The sequence below is a fragment of the Dasypus novemcinctus genome, chromosome 9 (assembly GCF_030445035.2).
Source record: "Dasypus novemcinctus isolate mDasNov1 chromosome 9, mDasNov1.1.hap2, whole genome shotgun sequence".
NCBI lineage: Eukaryota > Metazoa > Chordata > Mammalia > Cingulata > Dasypodidae > Dasypus > Dasypus novemcinctus.
The window spans coordinates 72,047,592-72,067,457 of record NC_080681.1 but is presented as its reverse complement, the minus strand read 5'-3'; the positions used below and the strand labels follow the sequence as shown (position 1 = coordinate 72,067,457).

Here is a 19,866-nt window from a genome sequence, read left to right as displayed (position 1 = left end):
ACTTGTGATAACTCACACCATAGTGCCTTGCATAGTGCCTGGCACTATAACAGGAACTCAGTAATACAGTTTGTTTCCTTTATTTCCCAATTTAGCCTTGTATCCATTCATATTGCCTCTAATTGATAGCATCCTTATTTTTTTAGAGAAAAAATTACAAATCCATGAATCCAGGGACTTCACCTAGACCTTGAAATGTTTTGGCAGTGACTTTGGGATCTTTTGTTTTCAAACTCTTGGACCTTTTTCTCTTGGGAGCACAGGAAAATTCCCTGACCTAGATTATTTATTCAGTTTTTTCATGCTTTCTGTATTGTTATGTATTGTTCTGTATTGTTTCTGTATTGTTATGGCCATGTTTGAATCATGTTATCGGCAAGTCTAACTGAAATAGCAATTTAATATTGCCCTGTGTTGCATCATTGCATATATAATTTGGTCTGTCATGGACCTGTCAGCAAATCTTGATGAAGTACAGAGCCAAATAATAACAACCCTGAAATCTGACAGATCTTTAACAGAAGCAACTTCAATTGGTACAGTGGTATTTCTTCAGAAATAAGGTCCTCTTGGATTCTTTGATAAAATTAGCAGGTTACTTCAAGTCATTATATTTCCCCTTGTGCTGAGTCTTCAGGACTGGTAATTCAGTTTGTTGTATGCCTTGGAAAAGCAGAGCCATCATAGGCCCATGATATACCAAAGGCTGCAGCCAGGAATATTTTGGTAATTTATTCTGTTATTCACTAGTTTGTTTGATTGAGACTCTCCAGGTTCTGCTTTCCCTGAGCAGAGAACAAAAGCTTGCCCTTGAAAGTGGGGAGCTGGCAATGTCAATATGGTTAACTGTGTATAAAAAATGAAGCAAAGCCAACTTCATTTTTATAAAAGCATGTTGGAGAAATAAATACATGATCCTGATCAGGCCCGCAAAATTTAGCAAGCATGTGTTTTTGATGTGTGCTTTGCTCTAGGTTAAAGCAGGAAGTCAAAAGTTTTCCTTGTTCTTACTGAGGCTGCTTCCTTGACTCAGGAGTATGGCTGGAATCTGGGTGACTCTTTCTCTTTGTTTCTCTCAGAATATGGAGAAAAACTCTGATATGTACATAATAGGCGCTCTGTAAATATCTTCTCAGTATTTCCACATTTTTAAATGTGATTTTTAAATAAAGACGATGATAAGTATAGCAGTTACTACTTATTGATTATCAAAAATGATAATTTAGGAAAGTTTACTTATATTACCTTATTTTAATCCTCCTAGGACTAGAGTTATATGGCTGGCCTATTCTTCCTATATCCTCTTTCTTCCCAGTTAGCCTTTAGTCTTTTTTCTGGTCAGATTCCCAAAAAAGAATCTTTAGGGGTATAAACCCGGAATCCAGAGTTCTGACAACTGAGTTGGGGAAAGGAACTTGAGGGCTGGCTGACCTATGGGAAAGTAGATCTTAATCTCCCTTTCTTTAGCTGGGCCTTGGATTCTGCTCTTGCTGAGGGTGAATCTTGGTCTTTTGTTAAGGTGTGGAAGTGGTAGGTACCAGGTGGCTCATAGTGAGAGCATTATGGGGGTCTAACTACTTCCTAAATGGACTTTCAACTATCCTGCTGTTTTTAACCCCACTCTCAGAGGTACCTGGTATCATCACTTCCTGAACCTTTCTGGATCTCTGTAGGTTAATCAGTTTGCTTCTGGGTTATTCCCACTGCTGTTTAGGTTTTAATTCTCTCAAGTATGCCAAAAGAGCTACTACTCATCCATCTCTTTTCTGAATTTCAAAGTTTTGTTTGCTGTCATCTTCTGTCCTGTTCTCTTTGTCATTATGGGTTTTCCCTTTTTTGAAATCTTATACTGCCACATTTTAGGGGTTTTGAAAGGACAGAGTGATCAATATGTGTAGTCAGTCTGGCATCTTTAATTGGAAGCATCTTTTTGTTTTCACATTTTTCGAAAAGTGAAAGAAAATCTGTTAAGGATTTGCCATTGAAATAAAATCTCTGTTTTTGTGTCTGGGGAAATAGCTAATGGGGGGAATATGTGGTAAGCATAATTCATTTTCAAATAGCTTTCTTTGTTCTATTGAGGTAGAGGGCCCAAGCAAGGAATCCAATAGTGCTACCCCTGAACACTCCAGGAATCCAACCTCTGTTTCTTCTAGGGCCTGCACAGAGAGCAATAGCTGAAAATGTGGACTTTATAGTACAAATAATTTTTAAAATGATTGGGAGCTTGAAATCTTCCTTATAGGTCCTCATTCATTCACTCAGTAAACACTCATTGCACTCTCAAAATTTGCAGGGAGGCCCTATGCTTGGTGTTGAGTATAATGTGATAAATAAGACACATGATCCCTCTGTGTAGAATGTGATATACTTAAGTTCCCAGAAATCCAGATGGAGCATCAGGAAAGGAAACAAAATAAAGCAATGGCATTCTTTTATGATAATGAGGTAGACCCTTAAGTGCTGACTTGGCCTTCCCTGTGCACACGCATTCTTGCCTAAAATAGTATAAAACACAACAATCCTACTCTTTCTGGGCTCCTCCAGTTTGTCAGATCTTTCATCAGCATGAGCCATTGAAACCCTGAAACTTTAGTCAAACCTATATAAAGAACAAGAGTGACTCTAGGTGACAGAATTCATTTGTATCATCATGAATCCCTGATTTCGCATACAGTTTTGCACTGCTTGTTTTCATACTGTTTGCCAACTCTAATCTAAAACAAAGATGAAAGTAACCTTAGCTAAGTTCAAGTTGGCCTTCTAACAAATTATGATTTCTTCCTTAACTCATGAGTCTTGCCAAATTCACCCTTTTATCATTACATAATGTCCCTTTAATCCCTGGTAATAATTCTTGTTCTGAAGTCTACTTTGTATGACGTTAATACAGCCATTTCTCCTTTTTTATGATTAGTATTTGCATAGCATATCTTTTTGTTTCCTTTTACTCTATAACTTACCGTGTGTCTTCTAGGTAATTTATAGTTGGGTTTTATTTTTCCAGCCTATTGATCTCTGGTGGGGTTTTGGGCTTATTTACAGTTAAATGGTGAATTTTAATCTACCATTTTACTCTGTGTCTTTTATATGTTCCAGCTCATATATATTATTTTCCCCTACTTTCTGCATTTTTACCATTACTTAAATATTTTTTTAGTATTGTTTTATTTCCAAAATTTGTTTTATTAGTTATACCTCTTTTCTACTGCTTGCTCTTGGACATAAAGTGCAACTTACCACAATCAACCTTAAAATAGTTTTATACCCCATCACATATGATATACTTTCATTTTTCCCTTTCTATCATTGTGCTATTATTATGTTTTGCTTGTCCATATGTTATAAACTCAAGAATACATTGCTGTTTATTTTACCGTGAGTAGTCAATTATCTTTTTTAATGTATTTTATATTGAAGTATATTATTCATACATGAGCATATATTAACAATATGTATATAGTAAAAGTTATGAACTTACAAAATAAATATGCATAACATCATACAGGGTTTCCATACATCACCATCCACCAACACCTTGCATTGTTGTAAAACATTTGTTAAAAACTATGCAAGAACATCATGCAAATATTACTACTAACTATAGTTCCTATCTTATATTTGGTGTATTTTTTCCCCAGCCCACCATCAGTTATCTTTTTTTTTTTCCAGAATTTTTAAAAATTATTTTTAAAAATTTTACCCTTGTTCTTTCTGTGCTCACTGTCTACTCTCTGTGTCTATTCGCTGTGTTGTCTTCCATGTCTGCTTGTCTTTTTCTTCTCCTCTTTCTTTTTAGGAGGTACTGGAAACCAGTCCCGGGATTGCTGGTGTGGGAGTCACTCAATTGCTTGTGCTGCTTTATCTCCCTGGTCTGCAACATCTTCCATTGTCATTTCATCTCCCTGGTCTGTTCCGTCCCTCACTGTCACTTCATCTCCCTGGTCTGCTGTGTCTCTCACTGTCTCTCCTCTGTATCTCCCTTTGTTGTGTCATCTTGCTGCACCAGCTCTCCGCAGTGGGCGTTCAGCTCTCTGTGGTGTGGGCCAGCTTGCCTTCACTAGGTGGCCCCAGGAATCAAACATGGGGGCCTCCCATTTGGTAGGCAGGAGCCCAATTGTTTGAGCCAGATCTGCTTCCCATCAATTATCTTTTAAAGGAATTAAAATAGGAAAAAATGTTTTTTAATTTACCTGCATATTTATTATTTCTGAACCTCTTCATTCCTTTGCGTCGATCCACATTTCTGCTTAGTATCTCTTCCCTGAAGAACTTCCTTTAATATTTCTTGCAATGCAGGTTTCATGATAATGAAATTCAGCTTTTGTTTTCTTGAAAAAGTCTTTATTTCCCTTTTATTGTTCAAAGATATTTTTGATGTTGATTTGTTTTTTCTTGTTAAATTTTTTAGCACTTTAAAGATACCAGTCCATTTTCTTTTAGTTTACATTGTTTCTGGAGAAATGTCTGCAAACTTTTTGTCCGTGTTCTTTAGTAATGTGTCTTTAATCCCTCTGGATGCTTTTAAGATTTTCTCTTTTCACTGTTTTTTGGAAAGTAGATGATAACGTACCTCAATGTGTTTTTCTTTGTATTTATTCTGCTTTAGTTTAATTGATCTTCATGGTTCTCTGGTTTATAGTTTTTCTCAAATTCAGAATAATTTTGACTGTTATTCAAATTTTTTACTAGATGCTGACATTATGAATTTTGTATTGTTAAATGTCTGTATTTCGTTGTCTTCCTTAAGGAGTATTAAGCTATTTTTTTCTGGTTAGTTCTTAATTTATTTAAGGTTCATTTTTATCTTTTGGGGTCTTCTTTTAAAACTTTGTTAGAGAAGGTTTAAAGTAGCCTTTACACTATGGAAATTTAGCCATGCTTCTTAAATTTTGGCATGTTTCTTTTTGGATCTCTGTTAAATGCCCGAAGGAATTAACAAGGAATTTCCTTTCTGATTCTTGGTAACTTAAACGATTCCCTTTTCTTTGTGAACTCTGAGTACTATTCAGCTCCCAGCTTTCCAGTCACTTTTTACCATACCTTATGGAGTTGCAGTATACATATATACATCTACGTATTTAGCAAAGATTTAAGAGGACCCCTGTGTAGATTTTTGGAGCTCTTTTTCTGTATGGCTGCCTCCTCTGTGGAAGTCTGTGCCACCACAACTTCCAACCACCTTACATTCCCTGAATTTTATTCTTTGTCTCTTCAATTTCGTGAGGCTGCTGTGCTTTCCTTGGATCCCCCTTCCTGCTCTGTGGTCTGGCATGTGCCTCTAGGCAGAAAGCCAGAGTTATTTTAGACTCACCTCATTTGTTTCCTTCTCTCAGAGGTCACAGTCTTCTGCTATACCTTTTGTTCAAGGTCTAAAAACAGTTGTTTTATGGTGTTTTTTTTCCTACTGTTCCAGTCTCTGTTACTCCATGATGGTCAGAAGTGGAAGCCTCTGTTCTTGCTTCACTATATCTTTATGATATACTTTTTTTAAAAAATTGAAGTATATCATTCATATATGAACACACATAAACAATAAGTATATAGTAAAGATTGTGAACTTACAAAATAAACATACATAACATCACACAGGAGTCTCATACATTGCCTCTCCACCAATTCTTTGCATTGGTTGCAAGCTCTGCAAGAGCTTTGTCAAAATATTACTACCAGCTGTATTCCTTATCTTTCATTTGGTGTATTTGTCCCCCAACCCATACTATTTTTTTAAAATTTATTTTTGTTACAGATATCGTGAACTTGAAAAATAATCATACATATGTGTAGATTTCCCATATAACTCCACAGCCTGGTGGAACATTTGTTACAGATTTACAATATACTTTTTTTTTAACATATAAAAAAAGTTTTTTGTTGATGTATTAGTCAGCCAAAGAGGTACTGATGCAAAATACCAGAAATTGGTTGCTTTTTATAAAGGGTATTTATTTGGGGTAGGAGCTTACAGATACCAAGCCATAAGCGTAAGTTACTTCCCTCACCAAAATCTATTTTCATGTTTTGGAGCAAGATGACTGCCGATGTCTGTGAGGGTTCAGGCCTCCTGGGTTCTTCCCTTCCTCAGGCTTCTCTCTGGATTCAGGGTTCCTCTCTTCCCAGGGCTTGCTTCTTCCTAGGCTCAGAACTTTTTATTCTTCTATATGAATTGATCATTTTTTTCTCCTTTAATAAGTTGTTATGGTAAAGTACATTCACAGATTTTTATATTAAGTTCAGTCTTGTCTTGTTTAGGATTATTATGTCCACATTCATATGTGAGACTGCCTTCTGATTCTGGTTTCCCATACTATTCTTGTTTGGTTTTTTAAACAAAGTTATCGCACCTTTATAAATAACATGGGAGGATTCCAACTTCAAAATACTTTGGAAAGATCTATTTCTTGAGCATTTCTTAGAACTTTCTAGTACAGCTCTCTGGTCTTGAATTGTCATTTGGGGACCTGTTTAAACTAGTGATTCATTTTCTTTAATGGAATGTGCTTTTTATTTATTTATTTATTTCTCTCCCCTTCCCCCACCCCCACCCCAGTTGTCTGTTCTCTGTCCATTTGCTGCATGCTCTTTTGTCGGCTTCTGTTGTCAGCGGCATGGCAATCTGTGTTTCTTTTTGTCGCGTCATCTTGCTGCGTTAACTCTCCGTGTGTGCGGTGCCATTCTTGGGCAGGCTGGACTTTCTTTTGCGCTGGGCGGCTCTCCTTACAGGGCACACTCCTTGCGCATGGGGCTCCCCTACAAGGGGGAACACCCCTGCGTGGCAGGGCACTCTTTGAGCGCATCAGCACTGCATGTGGGCCAGCTCCACATGGGTCAAGGAGGCCCGGGGTTTGAACCGCAGACCTCCCATGTGGTAGATGGACGCTCTGTCCACTGGGCCAAGTCCACTTCCGGAAGGTGCTTATTAAAGTTTCCTGTTTTCGTGAGTCAATTTTAGTAAGTTCTGGTTTTCTAGAAAGTTGTCCATTCCATCTAAGTTTTCAAATTTATTAGCATATTGTTGGTCATGTCCTTTTGGGGTTTTTAATGTTATTATCTGCTATATCTATCATTCCTCATATTGGGTTTTGATTTCTCTCATTTTTTTCTTGCTTAGTTGTGCCAGAGGTTTTTTTTTTGTTTCCTTTGTCTTTTTACAGAACCATGCTTCCAGAATTTTATCTTGATGTTTTATGACTTTCATCTACTTTTATCTTTACTATGCCTTCTAAACTTTTCTTTTAGTTTAATCTATTATTATTTTTATTATTTTCTAAGTTGGAGGCTTAGGTTATTAATTTTTAGGCATTCTTCTTCTAAAAGCTTTTAAAACACTAAATTTCCCAATAAATACTAATATGGCCTGTGTATGAATTCAAACTTACCTAATTCTATATCCAAGTTAGCCTAGTTTCTGGAAAGTCAATTAAGTGATATAGACTCTATAGGCTTTGAATATTCAGGAAGAACGTAAACTGAATGTGTATTCGAACTTACATCCAGAGGGAATGTGAGTGATATGTTAATTCAAGCTTACCTGGTATCCAAACAAACCCCTAACCTCTAAGAAACTAACAAAGTCCTTTCCATGCCAAAAGTGCCGCATGACCCCCACTCTTAAAACCTCTAACCTCTATAAAAAGGACCTGGAAATCTTGCTTGAGGCTCTCTTTTTTGGACAAAAGTCTGGACTGGTCGTGGCCAGTCGAATTAAACCTTCCTTTTTAGAAGAGTCTTGCATCCTGGCCCTCAATACCTCGATCACTGAGTTCTGCCTGCTGCTACAACATCACTTTACTCATATAGTTTCTGCTTGTATTATAAAACATTCTCCTCCCTCTCCTCCATGTGAGTATATTGAATTGAATTTTTATTGTATTTGAGTCCTTTAATTCCTCAGTAGTAGTTATTAATATCTTTATGTTGGTTTACATATTTCTTCAAGTGCTTAAAATATAATAAATCTTGAAATAGAAATGTATATTTTAAGTACTTTGTTATTTCTTGGAGCTATTGTTTTTTATACTTTACACTGTATTATGAGGTTAATAAAATTTTATAATGGGTAATATTCTTCTTAGTTTGAGTTCTTTAGCATTATGGAATGTTCCCCTTTACCTTAAGATTTTTGATCTTGTATTTTGTCTGGTATTTATATTGTCATATTTAAAATTTTTGTTTTTATTTCTTATTTCTTTATTCAGCTTTAAATTTTAACCTTAAACATTTTTAAAAATCACATCTTAGAAAGTTGTTTTATAAACAAGATGTAATATAGCTCAGTTTTAGCTCTAATATGATTATCTTTTCACTAGGTATATAATTCAGCCCATTCATATTTGCTGTAATAACGTCAGTGATTATATATCTTGTATCTTATTTTCGTTTTCTATCATATAACATTGTACCCTTTCCCTTTTGTTTTAGGTTTCTTTGGCTGCTCTAGCAAATACCATGCAATGGGTTGTCTTAAATGATGGGAATTTACTAGCTCATGGTTTTAAGGTTAAAAGAAAGTCCAAATCAAGGCATTATGAAGGCAGTGCTTTCTTCCCAGAGACTGGTATTCTGGGGCTGGCTGCCTGTGATCCTTGGTCCTGAGCTCCTTTGTCATATGGCAGTGTACATGGTGGACTCCCCTGGCCTCTCCTCGTCCAGGTTTTGTTGATACTCAATTCTTGCTTCCTGTGCCTTTCTCTCTAAATTTCATTCTGTTTATGAAGAACTCCAGTAATAGGATTAAAACCTATCCTGACTGAGTTGGGTAACACTTTAATTGAAATAACCTCATCGAAAGGTCCTACTTACAATGGGTTCACATTCACAAGAATGGATTAAGTTTAAGAAAATGTTTTTCTGGGGTACATAGCTTTAAACCATCATTGGTTTGGCTTGGCATTGCTTGGCTTGTTAATTTTCTGTTTAGTCCCTTTTTATCCCTTGTTAACCTGCGAGCTCTTCCAAAATTTTCTTTTCCTTTAGTGATTACTGTCTTACTCCTTACCACCAACATTAAACTTCGGTTGTGCCCAAAATACGTATGCATTCCAAGATACTTTTCTTGTGTGCCCCTTCTCTGTCTTTGAGGTTTTGCTTACTTAGCTTAATATTTTCAATTCTAAACTGTTATTAGGTTTTTCATTATAACATGATTCATATTTCAGGAAAAATTAGTTATTGAGTATTACAAATTTCTGTTTACATTATCATATTCCATTTAGATTTAAATGTGCATGGGTGTTTGTGTGTGTGAGAGTGAGACAGTGAGAGGGAATGGGAGAAGGAGAGGGAGAGGAGAGGAAGAGGGGAAAGCAGGGTACGGGGGAGAGAAGGAAAAGAAAATGAAGGTCCCTGTTCACCACCATTAGCTCCTCTTGTCTTTGATTTCCCCTCTTAAGGAGAAATTTCTTTCTTAGGCATTTTTCTTAGAGAGCATATGTAGCTGGTTTACTTTTTGAATCTTTGCATGTTGAAAATGTTTTTCTTTTTCTCTGACAGCTGAATAATATTTTGTCAGGTATAGGAGTCTTGGATCAGTTTTTCTTAATAATCTGTACATTATTCCACTGTTTTCTACATTTCAGAGTTTTAGATGAGAATTCCTTGGCTCATCTGAATCCCTTGCCTTTGTAAGTAACTTATTCTTTCTGTCCGGAAGCTTATATAATTTTCTCTTTACCCTTGAAATTCAAATGTTTCCTGGATTCACTTCCTGGACTTAATAAGACATTTAATCTGTAAGCTTAAGTATTACTTCAGTTCAGTGTAGTAAAAATTCTACTACTTTATATATTTCATTATACCATTTTACTCATTATTCTTCCCTTTTCTTCCTTTATAAATATCCATTCTGGAATTGCTGTTATTCTCATACTAGGCTATTATATCTGCCCTCCAAGCCTCTTATATCTTCCCTCATTATTTATACCTCTTTATGTGTTTCCTACTTATAGTTACTTATTTCTCTCTTTTTGTGTTCTGGACCATTCATTTGATTTTCATCAGTGACAGTAATTTTTTTCAATTCTACTGAAATTTAAATTTTAAAATCAATATTTTTGGTTACAGAAAGTCTTTTTGGCATTCGCTTCCTGATTTCTCATTGTTTTCATTATTAATGTTCTGTTACAATTTGTTGACCATTTCTACTGCAGTGAGGCCTGCCTCTTAGATCTTTTGTGTGAGTTCTCAGGTGAACTAATCCCAAGTGTCGTATTATTTTGTTTTGCCTGTTGCTGGGGATTGAATCATGTATCCTACAAAAGACATGTTTGAGTCCTAACCCTTAGTCCTATGGGCGTGAACCCATTCATATATAGGATTTTTGCATATGTTATTTGTTAAGGCAAGGCAAAACTGCATGAGGTTGGGACTTTATCTCTTATGGCTGGAGTCTTTAGAAGGAGAGGACTAAGCAGGAATAGTAGAAACCAATGGAGGAGACAGAAAGTGGGTAGATGGCCATGTAATAGAGGCAGAAATTGAGCCACCACTGGATGACACAGACTTTGGAGAAAACATCGCTGTAAATGTTGGACCTTGTGCCTCTAAAATGGTGAGACAATAAATTCCTATTGTTTAAGCCAACCTGTTTTGTGATATATGTGATAGCAGCCCTGACAAACTAAGACACTGTGCTTTGATTTAGGTTCTTTTGACTCTCACATAGGTTTTCAGAGTCTTTCTGGCATTGCAAATCAGAAAGCAATGAAAGTTATGACAATTCCTGCTCTCACATTCTGGTTGGAAGTGAATAATAAACTGACCAACAGTGACTCCTCTTTCTACAACTCCCTAAATCCTCTCCAGCTGTTGCTCTTTGAAGCAACTCTGCCTGCCAGTGTAGCCCCTATCTTTTTCAGTCCCCTGCCTCTAATTCCAGTCTTACAAACCTCTGACAATGGGGAGGATGGGTGAGGTTTGGTGTAATAGCTCAGGAGGTACAGTTTGCCTGAAGGTACTATCCTGGGAATTGCTATTCCACTTCAGGGAATGACAAAACCCTTGTCTTAATAGAAGCCTCAGGGAGAGGAAAACCTTTTGCTCTGCCTCTGGCACCTAGTTTTTACCCACTAACAAGTAAAAGAATGTCTTGTACTTGTGCTCTTTCTTGGAGATGTCCAGAGACCCTGTGGTCTCAGATCTCTTCTTTAAAATTTCACTGAAATGGCTGACTGGATTCATGTTGAGTTAAACCCTCACTTGGAGCCTTATTCTCCTGGGTCGTACTTTCCAGAAACTCAGGTAAGGCCCTGATACAGCCGCTTCTGCCTCTAGTCTTAGAGTATGCTATTTGGATAGGCTCAGAATTTTTCAAACGTCAATTTCTGGTTTTTCTGTGCTGCTTAAAAGTTCAGTTCTCAACTTACTGCTTTCCTCTTACATTTCACGCTAAACTGCAGGGAGAAACCAAACTGCACCTTCCACATTTAGCTTAGAAATTTCTTCAGCTGAGTATCTAAGTTCATCATTTTTAAGTTCTGCTTTTCATCTGCCATCAGAACTTAATTTTGCCAAGTACTCTGCCATTTTATAACAAGGATCGCCTTTCTTCTGAATTCTAATAACACATTTGCCATTTCCTTCTAAGACCTCCTCAGAAGTACCTTTAAGCATCTGTATTTCTACCAATAGTCTCTTCAAAGCAATCTAGACTTTTTTTTTATCAAGCATCTCACAATTCTTGCAGACTCTACCCATTTCCCAATTCCAAAGCTGTTTCCACATTTTAGGGATTTGCACTAGCAGCATCTCACTTTCTTGTACCAAAAAAGTATTTAGTCAGGGTTGTCCAGAGGATCAGAACTAACAGTGGCTCACACAATTGTGGGGTTGGGCAGTCTGAATTCCTTAGGGCAGAATGCAACTGGGGAACTCTGATGAAGGTTTTTGATGAATTCCACAGAAGCTGACTGGCTAAAGTAGAGATGGAAATTCTCCCTTCTGACTGCTGAGATCATCACTTCTCCCTTGAAGGTCTTCACTGATTGCATAGGTCTTCTCTCATTGCTGAAGGCAATCTCTTTGGTTGATTGTAGATGTAATCAGCCAAAGATGCAATCAATTTACTGATTATTTAAATCCATGAAATATGCTCACAGTAAATGGCCAGTGCTTGCTTGACCAAACAACTAAATACCATTACCTAAATTTGACACATAAACTTGACCATCATAGTCTAGATTGGAACTTGGAGAAGAGGCTCTGAACTCAGCCTGCCCTCCACTGGGGCTTCCTGAAAAGGAGCATTTGAACTGAGTTGCAAAATCTGATTAGGCATTAGATGCATAAGAAGGAAGAATATTCCAGGCACAATGAAGCAAAGGATACAAAGCACAGGGAAGTAAGAAATCAAGGCCCAGTGTGGGAAACTTCAAATAATTCAGTTTCACAGAGTAGAAAAATTGAAGGTAAAAATGACCAGAGACAAATCTTGAGTTAGACACAGGTCTTATTAAGAAGGGTCTTTTAAGCTCTGTTAAGGATTAGATTTTATCCTGAATGTAGTGAGGAGTAATGAAGTGTTTTAATCGTGAGATGATATAATCAGATTTTATTTTATAAAGTTTGCTCTGGACACAATTTGTAGAACAGATTGGAAAGGAATAGGGTTATGGTGAAAATATATAAACAAAGATTTAATTATATAGCATGTTAAGGGATGTGGTAGAAGATATACTGCATGGTCTGGGTGCTCAGAGGAGGAATACCTAAGTCAGAGCTGGGATCTCTGCCTAGGCTAAATGAAGAATTTGAGTTATCAGGGCAAAGGTGCTGGGAAGAGTTTTCCTTCCAAACAGACAGGTGTCATGTGCATAGAGATGTGAAAGAACATAACTTTTTTCAGAGAACTGATGGAGTGTGGAATACTTGTCTTAGTTTGCCAAAGGCTGCCAATGCAGTATACTAGAAATTGGTTGTCTTTTATAATGGGAATATTATTAGGGGAAAATTTTACAGTTCTGATGATGCTAAAATGCCCACATCGAGGCATCATCAGAGATGCTTTCTCACCAAAGGTCAGCTGCTAGCAGATCCTGGAGTCCTACCACATGGCGAGACAAGATGTCAGGTCTGCTGGTCTCTCTCTTCTCTCTCTCCAACTATTGAGCTTGGGCTATCAGGTATCTCTCCCTAGGCTTCATCTCCTTGAGCCTCTTGGGGATTCTCTGTCTTTCTAAAACTGTAGGCGAACATAGAGTCATCTCTCTCATGTGGCCAGGTCAAAATGGTGGCTTCCCGATGAGGCACATACAGTCTCTGTTGCAACTACTCACCTCTGCTGTTGTAATGTCAAAGCAGACAAATACAAACATAAATGAGTGAGTGTGGCTACATTCCAATAACACTTTATTTATGGACACAAATTTGAATTTTACATAATTTTCTCATCATAAAATTTTTATTTCAATTCTTCCTTCTAACCACTTAAAAATGTGAGAATCATTTTTAGCTTGTGGGCCACTTCAAAAATAGGCAGAAGACTGTATTTGGTCCACAGACCATAGTTTGCTGACTCCTGACTTAATTTTGAGAGGCAATTTTTTTCTGACTGGTATCATTTTTCTTCTAGAGGTTGATTTCACCCTACTTGGTAAATTCTATTATATTAATTTTTGTGTATCCATGTGAAATACAACTACTATTGACAGGAAGGCCTTTTGAAAATGTTTTTGATTATTACAATTGAGGAATAAATATAAAAATATGTACTGCTTTCAGAAAATAAAACGGTGGCTCCCTTTCTCTGTGTTTTTCTGCTTCCAGTTCTCAGTTTATATTAGGCCTAGCAAGAGGGCAGAGACCTCTCTGCTTACTGATGTAGTCCAATCAAAAGCCCTAAATTGATCTAATCAAAGGCCCATTAATAGAATTTAATGCAATCAAAGGACCCCACATTCACAGGAATGAATTAGCTCAAGAACATAATCTTTTCTGGGATTCAAAAAATTCACACTGTCAAAAATACTAAGGGTAAAATGATGAGCAGGAAAGGAAAACACCTCAATATTGAATGTTAAAAATACAATATTAAGTATTGTTTTAGGTTGTTTTAGATCATATTATTCATTTTATATGTAAGATACTTCGTTTTCTACCTTATAATTATAGAGAATTTTGAACATGTTTTAAATTAACAGGTGACACATAATGAATCCCATGATCCTATCACCCAGCCCCAACAACTACCAATCCATGGCAAATCTTGTCCCATCCACAACCCCATTCATTAACATTTCCCATGTTATTTTGAAGCAGATCCCTAATATATCATTTCATATATAAACATTTCAATATATTATCTCTAAATGATGAGATTTTTTGTGTAACCACAATTATCAGTATCACACCTAAATTAATAATACTCAATACTATCAATTTGCTACTTAGTGTAACTTCTAATGGTCTCACATGTCATGTAAATGAAAATACATACATATATATATGCGCACACACAAACACAGTTTATATACAGAGTTGGTTTGTTTAATCAAGATCCAAATAAAGGGCTGAGACTCTTTTGAAAGCAAAAGGAGGTGCTATCAATAAACAAGTATAAATGGGGACTTTTTATCAAAAACAGGGATACACTGGTAACTACTTTGGTTTATTCTACGTTCTTAATACTACTACAAATGTCTGGTTCTACCTTTCTCCTGTCTTAGGTCTCTCTGCTCACTTGTGTGCAAATGGACATACTCGGCAGAAAAAGGCTGGGATGACAGTTTCTGGAAGATGATTGGTTTGGAAGACCTTGTTGAAGATAATTACAGAAAAATAGGTAAAAGAATAAAAAAGATCACATGTATGTGTGTGAGGATGTCTGTTCTTTTGTTTGTTTGTTTTTTGTATGAATAAAAATGTGCCTTAGTAGGCCCATGTCTTAAGGCTTATATGAACTCAGTGGAGATACATGGTATGAAAATCTGCACTGATATTTAGAATCTTGGAAATAGGGTTAGACTGGGGAAGACACCTGTAGCAACTGGGTATAGCATAATTAAAGGTATGTGTGTGTGGATTGTTTCCAGTTAGTACTAGAAAAATAGTTCCATGAATTAGATTCAGGGAGTAAGAAAAGGTGATGCACAGGAACCAAAGAATTGAACAGTATCAAAGCTAGAAGAATCAGAAAAAACACAGAAATTGGAACATGAGCCAGTGGCTCCTGACAAAGTCATAGGGTGCAAGAAACTCAGTTTTATATGGCACTGACTGCATAGTAAAAGTATGGGTAAGAGTTTCCTGGAAAACTCAGATACTGGGTACATATAATGATAGTTGACAGTTTAAGGTTTGCATGGTCATTCCACAAGAAGATATTTATTTCCTTTAGCCATTGCTTACAATTCTAGCTGTCATCATGTAACTAGTGATGCCTGATTAAATAGAAATAAGTTTGCATTATTTAGTGTGCAGCCTAGGATGTTATAGCAATAAAATTAACAAGTAGAGTAGTTTAAACAAGATAAAAGGTTATTTCCTTTTCATGTAATAGAATAGAGGTTAGTGTAATAGAATAGGGTAGCTCTGCCATTCTGAAAATATTGCATCCAAGTTAGCTACTCCAGTTTTCAGCATCTCCCAGCCATGAGTGGTAAGAGGGAAAAAGACCAGAGGAGTCCACACACATTCTTTTGGAGGAAGCATAACATGGAAATGAGCCATGTCATTTCTAGTCACATCCCATTGCCTAGTCCTTGTTCATAAGGCCCTTTTAAGCTGCAAGGATAGTTAGGAAATATAGTCACTGGCTGGACAGTCATGTATCCATCCATGTGACTAGCTAAGGCTTGAGGCTAGTGCTATTAAGTGTTGGTGAACAACGAGTAGTGTTCACCACAACTTATTACCACCCTTGATAAGTGAGTCACATAGTAGGTAGGTGATTTCAGTTCTACCTTTCTCTTACCAATTCCTCTTGACTAATGTGTTAAATATAAGGGTAGAACCATTTTTGATCCAAGTAGCATCTATACTTCTAATCCTGGTAACTCCATTTTCTATGGTTTGTGCAACTACTAGTAGCCAAATATGGGAAAAAGCACAGAGCCAGAGTAGTACACATGAAGAGGCATGTTAGAATTTCTTTAGCTCAAATGAAACCATCTAAGGATTGGAGCTGGTAGAAAAAGGGAGACACTTGGGACCCAGGAAAGAGAGGAAGAAAGCAAAGCAGTAGTCACTGGTCATCAGCTACATTCCAGGTACTGTACCAGGTGATTTATATACTTTTATTTCATTCGGTCCTCACAAACCTATTTGATTCCTATTTCCATTTTATAGATGAGGAAACTGAGATTCAGTTTCTTGCCCAATATTAAGTTGTGGAGGTAGTATTAAAACTTGGATTTTTTTTCTAGCAAATTTTTTTAATGTGTGTTTTTTTTAAAGTTACATAGATCACACAAAATGTTACATTAAAAACTGTAAGAGGTTCCCATAAACCCCACTCACCACCCCCCTGCACTCAACAACCTCTTTAATCAGTGTGGCACCTTCATTGCATTTTGTGAATATATTTTGGAGCACTGCTACACAGCATGGATCATACTTTACAGTGTAGTTTCCACTCTCCCCCAGTCCATTTTATGGGTTATGGCAGGATATATAATGCCCTGCATCTGTCCCATGTGATATCACTCCAAATCCCAAAACTGAAACCACATCACACCTCTTCTTACCTCTTCCTTCCCTCAGCAACTCCCATAGCCATTGTCTCCACATCAATGATATAATTTCTTTCATTGCTAGAGTCACAATAGTTATATAGAATATCAGTAAGTCCACTCTAATCCATATTTTATTCCTCCATCCTATGGACCCTGGGATGGTGATGTCCACTCCACCTTTTCATTGAGAGGGAGCTTAGATCCCACATGGCTGATGGATGGGATTCTCCTGCTTGCAGTTGTAGACTCTCTTGGTTCCCTGGTGTAGTGGTTGACCATCCTCACCTCTCTGTTAGCTGACCTGGGTAAGTCCAATGAACCAGAGAATAGGTGTTTCAACTGTGATGAGGCCTAGGGCCCAGTTGGCACATGAACAGTCCAGAGATTCAAGTCTACTGAGGATACACCAACCCCCAGTGCCATCAGTAAAAGTGACAGAAGTGGTATGTTTAGAAAGGTCACATCTGAGTCAAATTTTATCACACTCAAGAGCACAAATTCCAAAGTAGGGCCTACTGGCAAGGCACTGAACTCTAGAGCCACCTGCCATGACCATAGAACCTGTGTGTGTCTGTAGCCTTCAGGAGCACCAGTACCTGGGGTTGTATACTCTGGATGTCTCTGAGATCCTGCTGAGACGTGCATAAGCATGATTCCTCTGATGACCTCCTGACTCATTTTGAAGTCTCTTAGTCATATAAACTCATTTGTCTTTACCATTTCTCCCTTTTATTCAAAGTCTTTTTCTATTTGCATCACCAGCTGGTGATTGGTAGTAATCCCTTGGTACCAGGGAGGCTCATCCCCAGGAGTCATGCCCCATACTGGGGGGAAAGTAATGCCTTTACATGCTGGGTTTGGCTTAGAGAGTCGCCACATTTGGGCAACATGGAGGCTTTCAGGAGGTAACTCTTAGGCACCCTGCAGCTCTAGGCTTACTTGAAATTTCATGCACACAGGCTCATAAGCATAGTCATCAGTATCAAGGGCTCATTACTGGACCATCCTTCTTTACTGGTCTTTGCCCTTGCACTTGGGGAATTGTTGCTGTTCCACTGGGGAATGTGACAGAGCTCCCCCAACTAGAAACGCAGCACTCCCTTGTCATGTGTAACTCTACCTACTATGACAATACCCAATGAATATCTGAACATATTTATATACCCTGTATACATGCACTGGAGAACTCCTTCCCAACCATGCATCCCCCATCAATGACACCCCACATCAGTGCTCTTCCCCTGCCATATTTGAAACCCCTCTGTGATCCAAAACTACTTCAAAAATGAAGCCCAAGAACTTGGGTTTCTGGTGCCATACTTTTTTTCTAAAACAGACTGCCTTCTTTGTGTATACTTGACTGAGGGCACTGACCTGGCTATACTGCTGGCCTTAAGTGTGGTTATCTAGCTGTCCACTATGTAGCACCCAAAGCCAACTTGAGCAAGAATGGGACAAAGCATTCATATCAGGACAGGAGTAGTGATGTGGTGGGATCTGAGTCTGATGGTGGAGGAACAACTTCCCAAGGTATGAGGAAGTACTGATACTTTAAGTCATGGTGGTTGGTTTTAAATTCTGAGTGTTCAGACCATTTGAAGCCAGCAGCCGGGACAGCTTCTGAAGAATAGGGTCAAACTTTTGCCTTTCTGGGACTTGGGTGACCTGGCACGAGTATGGCGTGTTGGGATTCCTGCCAGGCAATTTGGGGTTTTGGACAGTGCTTCAGGTCCAGCAGCCAAACAAGAAAGTGAAGCTAAACTGAAAGCACCAGGTAGGCAGGGATCAAAATCTTGATCTGCCTTACCCTTGAGTATCTTGGCATAGAAGGTGTTGATAAATATGTACTAATGGCATGTGTATGTCCTAAGCATGATCATTTGAACTGAGACAGATTGACAGGACTTAAGAAAAAACTACAACAAAAAGAGATACAGGGTGACTAGGTACTGATCAGTAGAGTTATAGCAGGGCTTCTGAGTCCTCACTTGGTATTATGGAGACTCTCTGAGTTTCTGGCCTGATGAAGAACAATCATGACCCAGTGCTGGGGGAGGGCCTCTAGTCCTGTAACTGACAGGATGCAGACTAGTTGAGTTAATATGTTAGCATATTAAGTAAGAGCTAGATTAGTCCTAGTTCTAGCACTAGTGGCGTGACCTCTGCCAAGTCTCATAACCTTTCTGTGTCTCCATGGTCTTGCCTGGGAAGGACATAATGTCAGCAATAAATACTCATAATTTGCCACTTTCCTGACATTGTACTATTGCAGTACAACCTTTATCTTTTTATGTTTTCATAACTATGTAAGTTATTTTTATTTGTCCTATTCTACAGCTGAAGAAACCCAATCTCAGAAAGGTGAAGTGTGCCTAATGGCTGCATAGTTTGTAAGTGGTAGAAGCAGAATTCAAATCCATGTCCAGATGACTCCAAATCGTGCTCTCACCACTTTGCAGTACTACCTTTCCAATTAATACCTATTGTATGTCTAGAGTAGACAGAGAATAGATACTAATCCTTCTTCCCCTTCTAATTTCCAGGCACATTTCTGTATGCTTTCACATGCCTTATTTCATGTAATTCTCACACCAATCATTATAATCATATTTATTCATGAGAATCAAAGATAAGAAACCTTGTCTAATGGCACAGAGCCAATACATGAATGGTAGGACAGGATTGAAAACCTTCCAGTGTGAGGGTCCAGAGGAACTAATCTTTTACTGGAACACAAACTTCAAGATTACTTAACTGTTTAAGTGAATTTAGAATTTATATGTCCCTCCCCACCAAAGTTGGTTCTTTCCTGATTATTCCCATGGTCTGTTAAACATAGCTTTATTATAATACATATTGAATACCTGTTTATGTGTGTTGGTCTCACACTAGACAGTGTGCCCCTTCGCATAAAGATTTTTACTCATCTATATATCCCTAGTTCTAGAACAGGGGATGGCAAAATTTTAGTAGTTTAGCTACTATTTGATTAGTACATGAATGAGTTAATGATTGAGATGGCTAGTACTAGAATGTTGGCTCTTTTTGCTTGATAAAAGAGGACAAATGAATTTATATGGCTATGAGTCTCCAAAAAGAGCCGGGAGGTTATCAGAGGGGTTGCCCTTATGTACACCTCAGCAGAGTCCCAGAGACAGATAAAGTAGATACAACCCCAGGTATTGGTTCCTCTGAGGGC

General features: G+C 37.7%; 1 protein-coding gene across 8 annotated transcripts in view; it reads left to right on the top strand.

The window, feature by feature from the left end:
- The window catches only part of FGGY (FGGY carbohydrate kinase domain containing), a 531,195-nt gene that overhangs the window by 199,194 nt on the left and 312,135 nt on the right, over window positions 1-19,866 (top strand). For 6 of the 8 annotated variants that reach the window (XM_058303502.2, XM_058303497.2, XM_058303500.2 and 3 more), the window contains 2 exons: window positions 9,579-9,623; window positions 14,661-14,776. In XM_058303502.2, coding sequence (XP_058159485.1) covers window positions 9,579-9,623; window positions 14,661-14,776 — 161 coding nt within the window. The remainder of the gene's footprint in view (window positions 1-9,578; window positions 9,624-14,660; window positions 14,777-19,866) is intronic. The other 2 variants (XM_058303505.2, XM_058303499.2) reach the window with 1 other exon arrangement.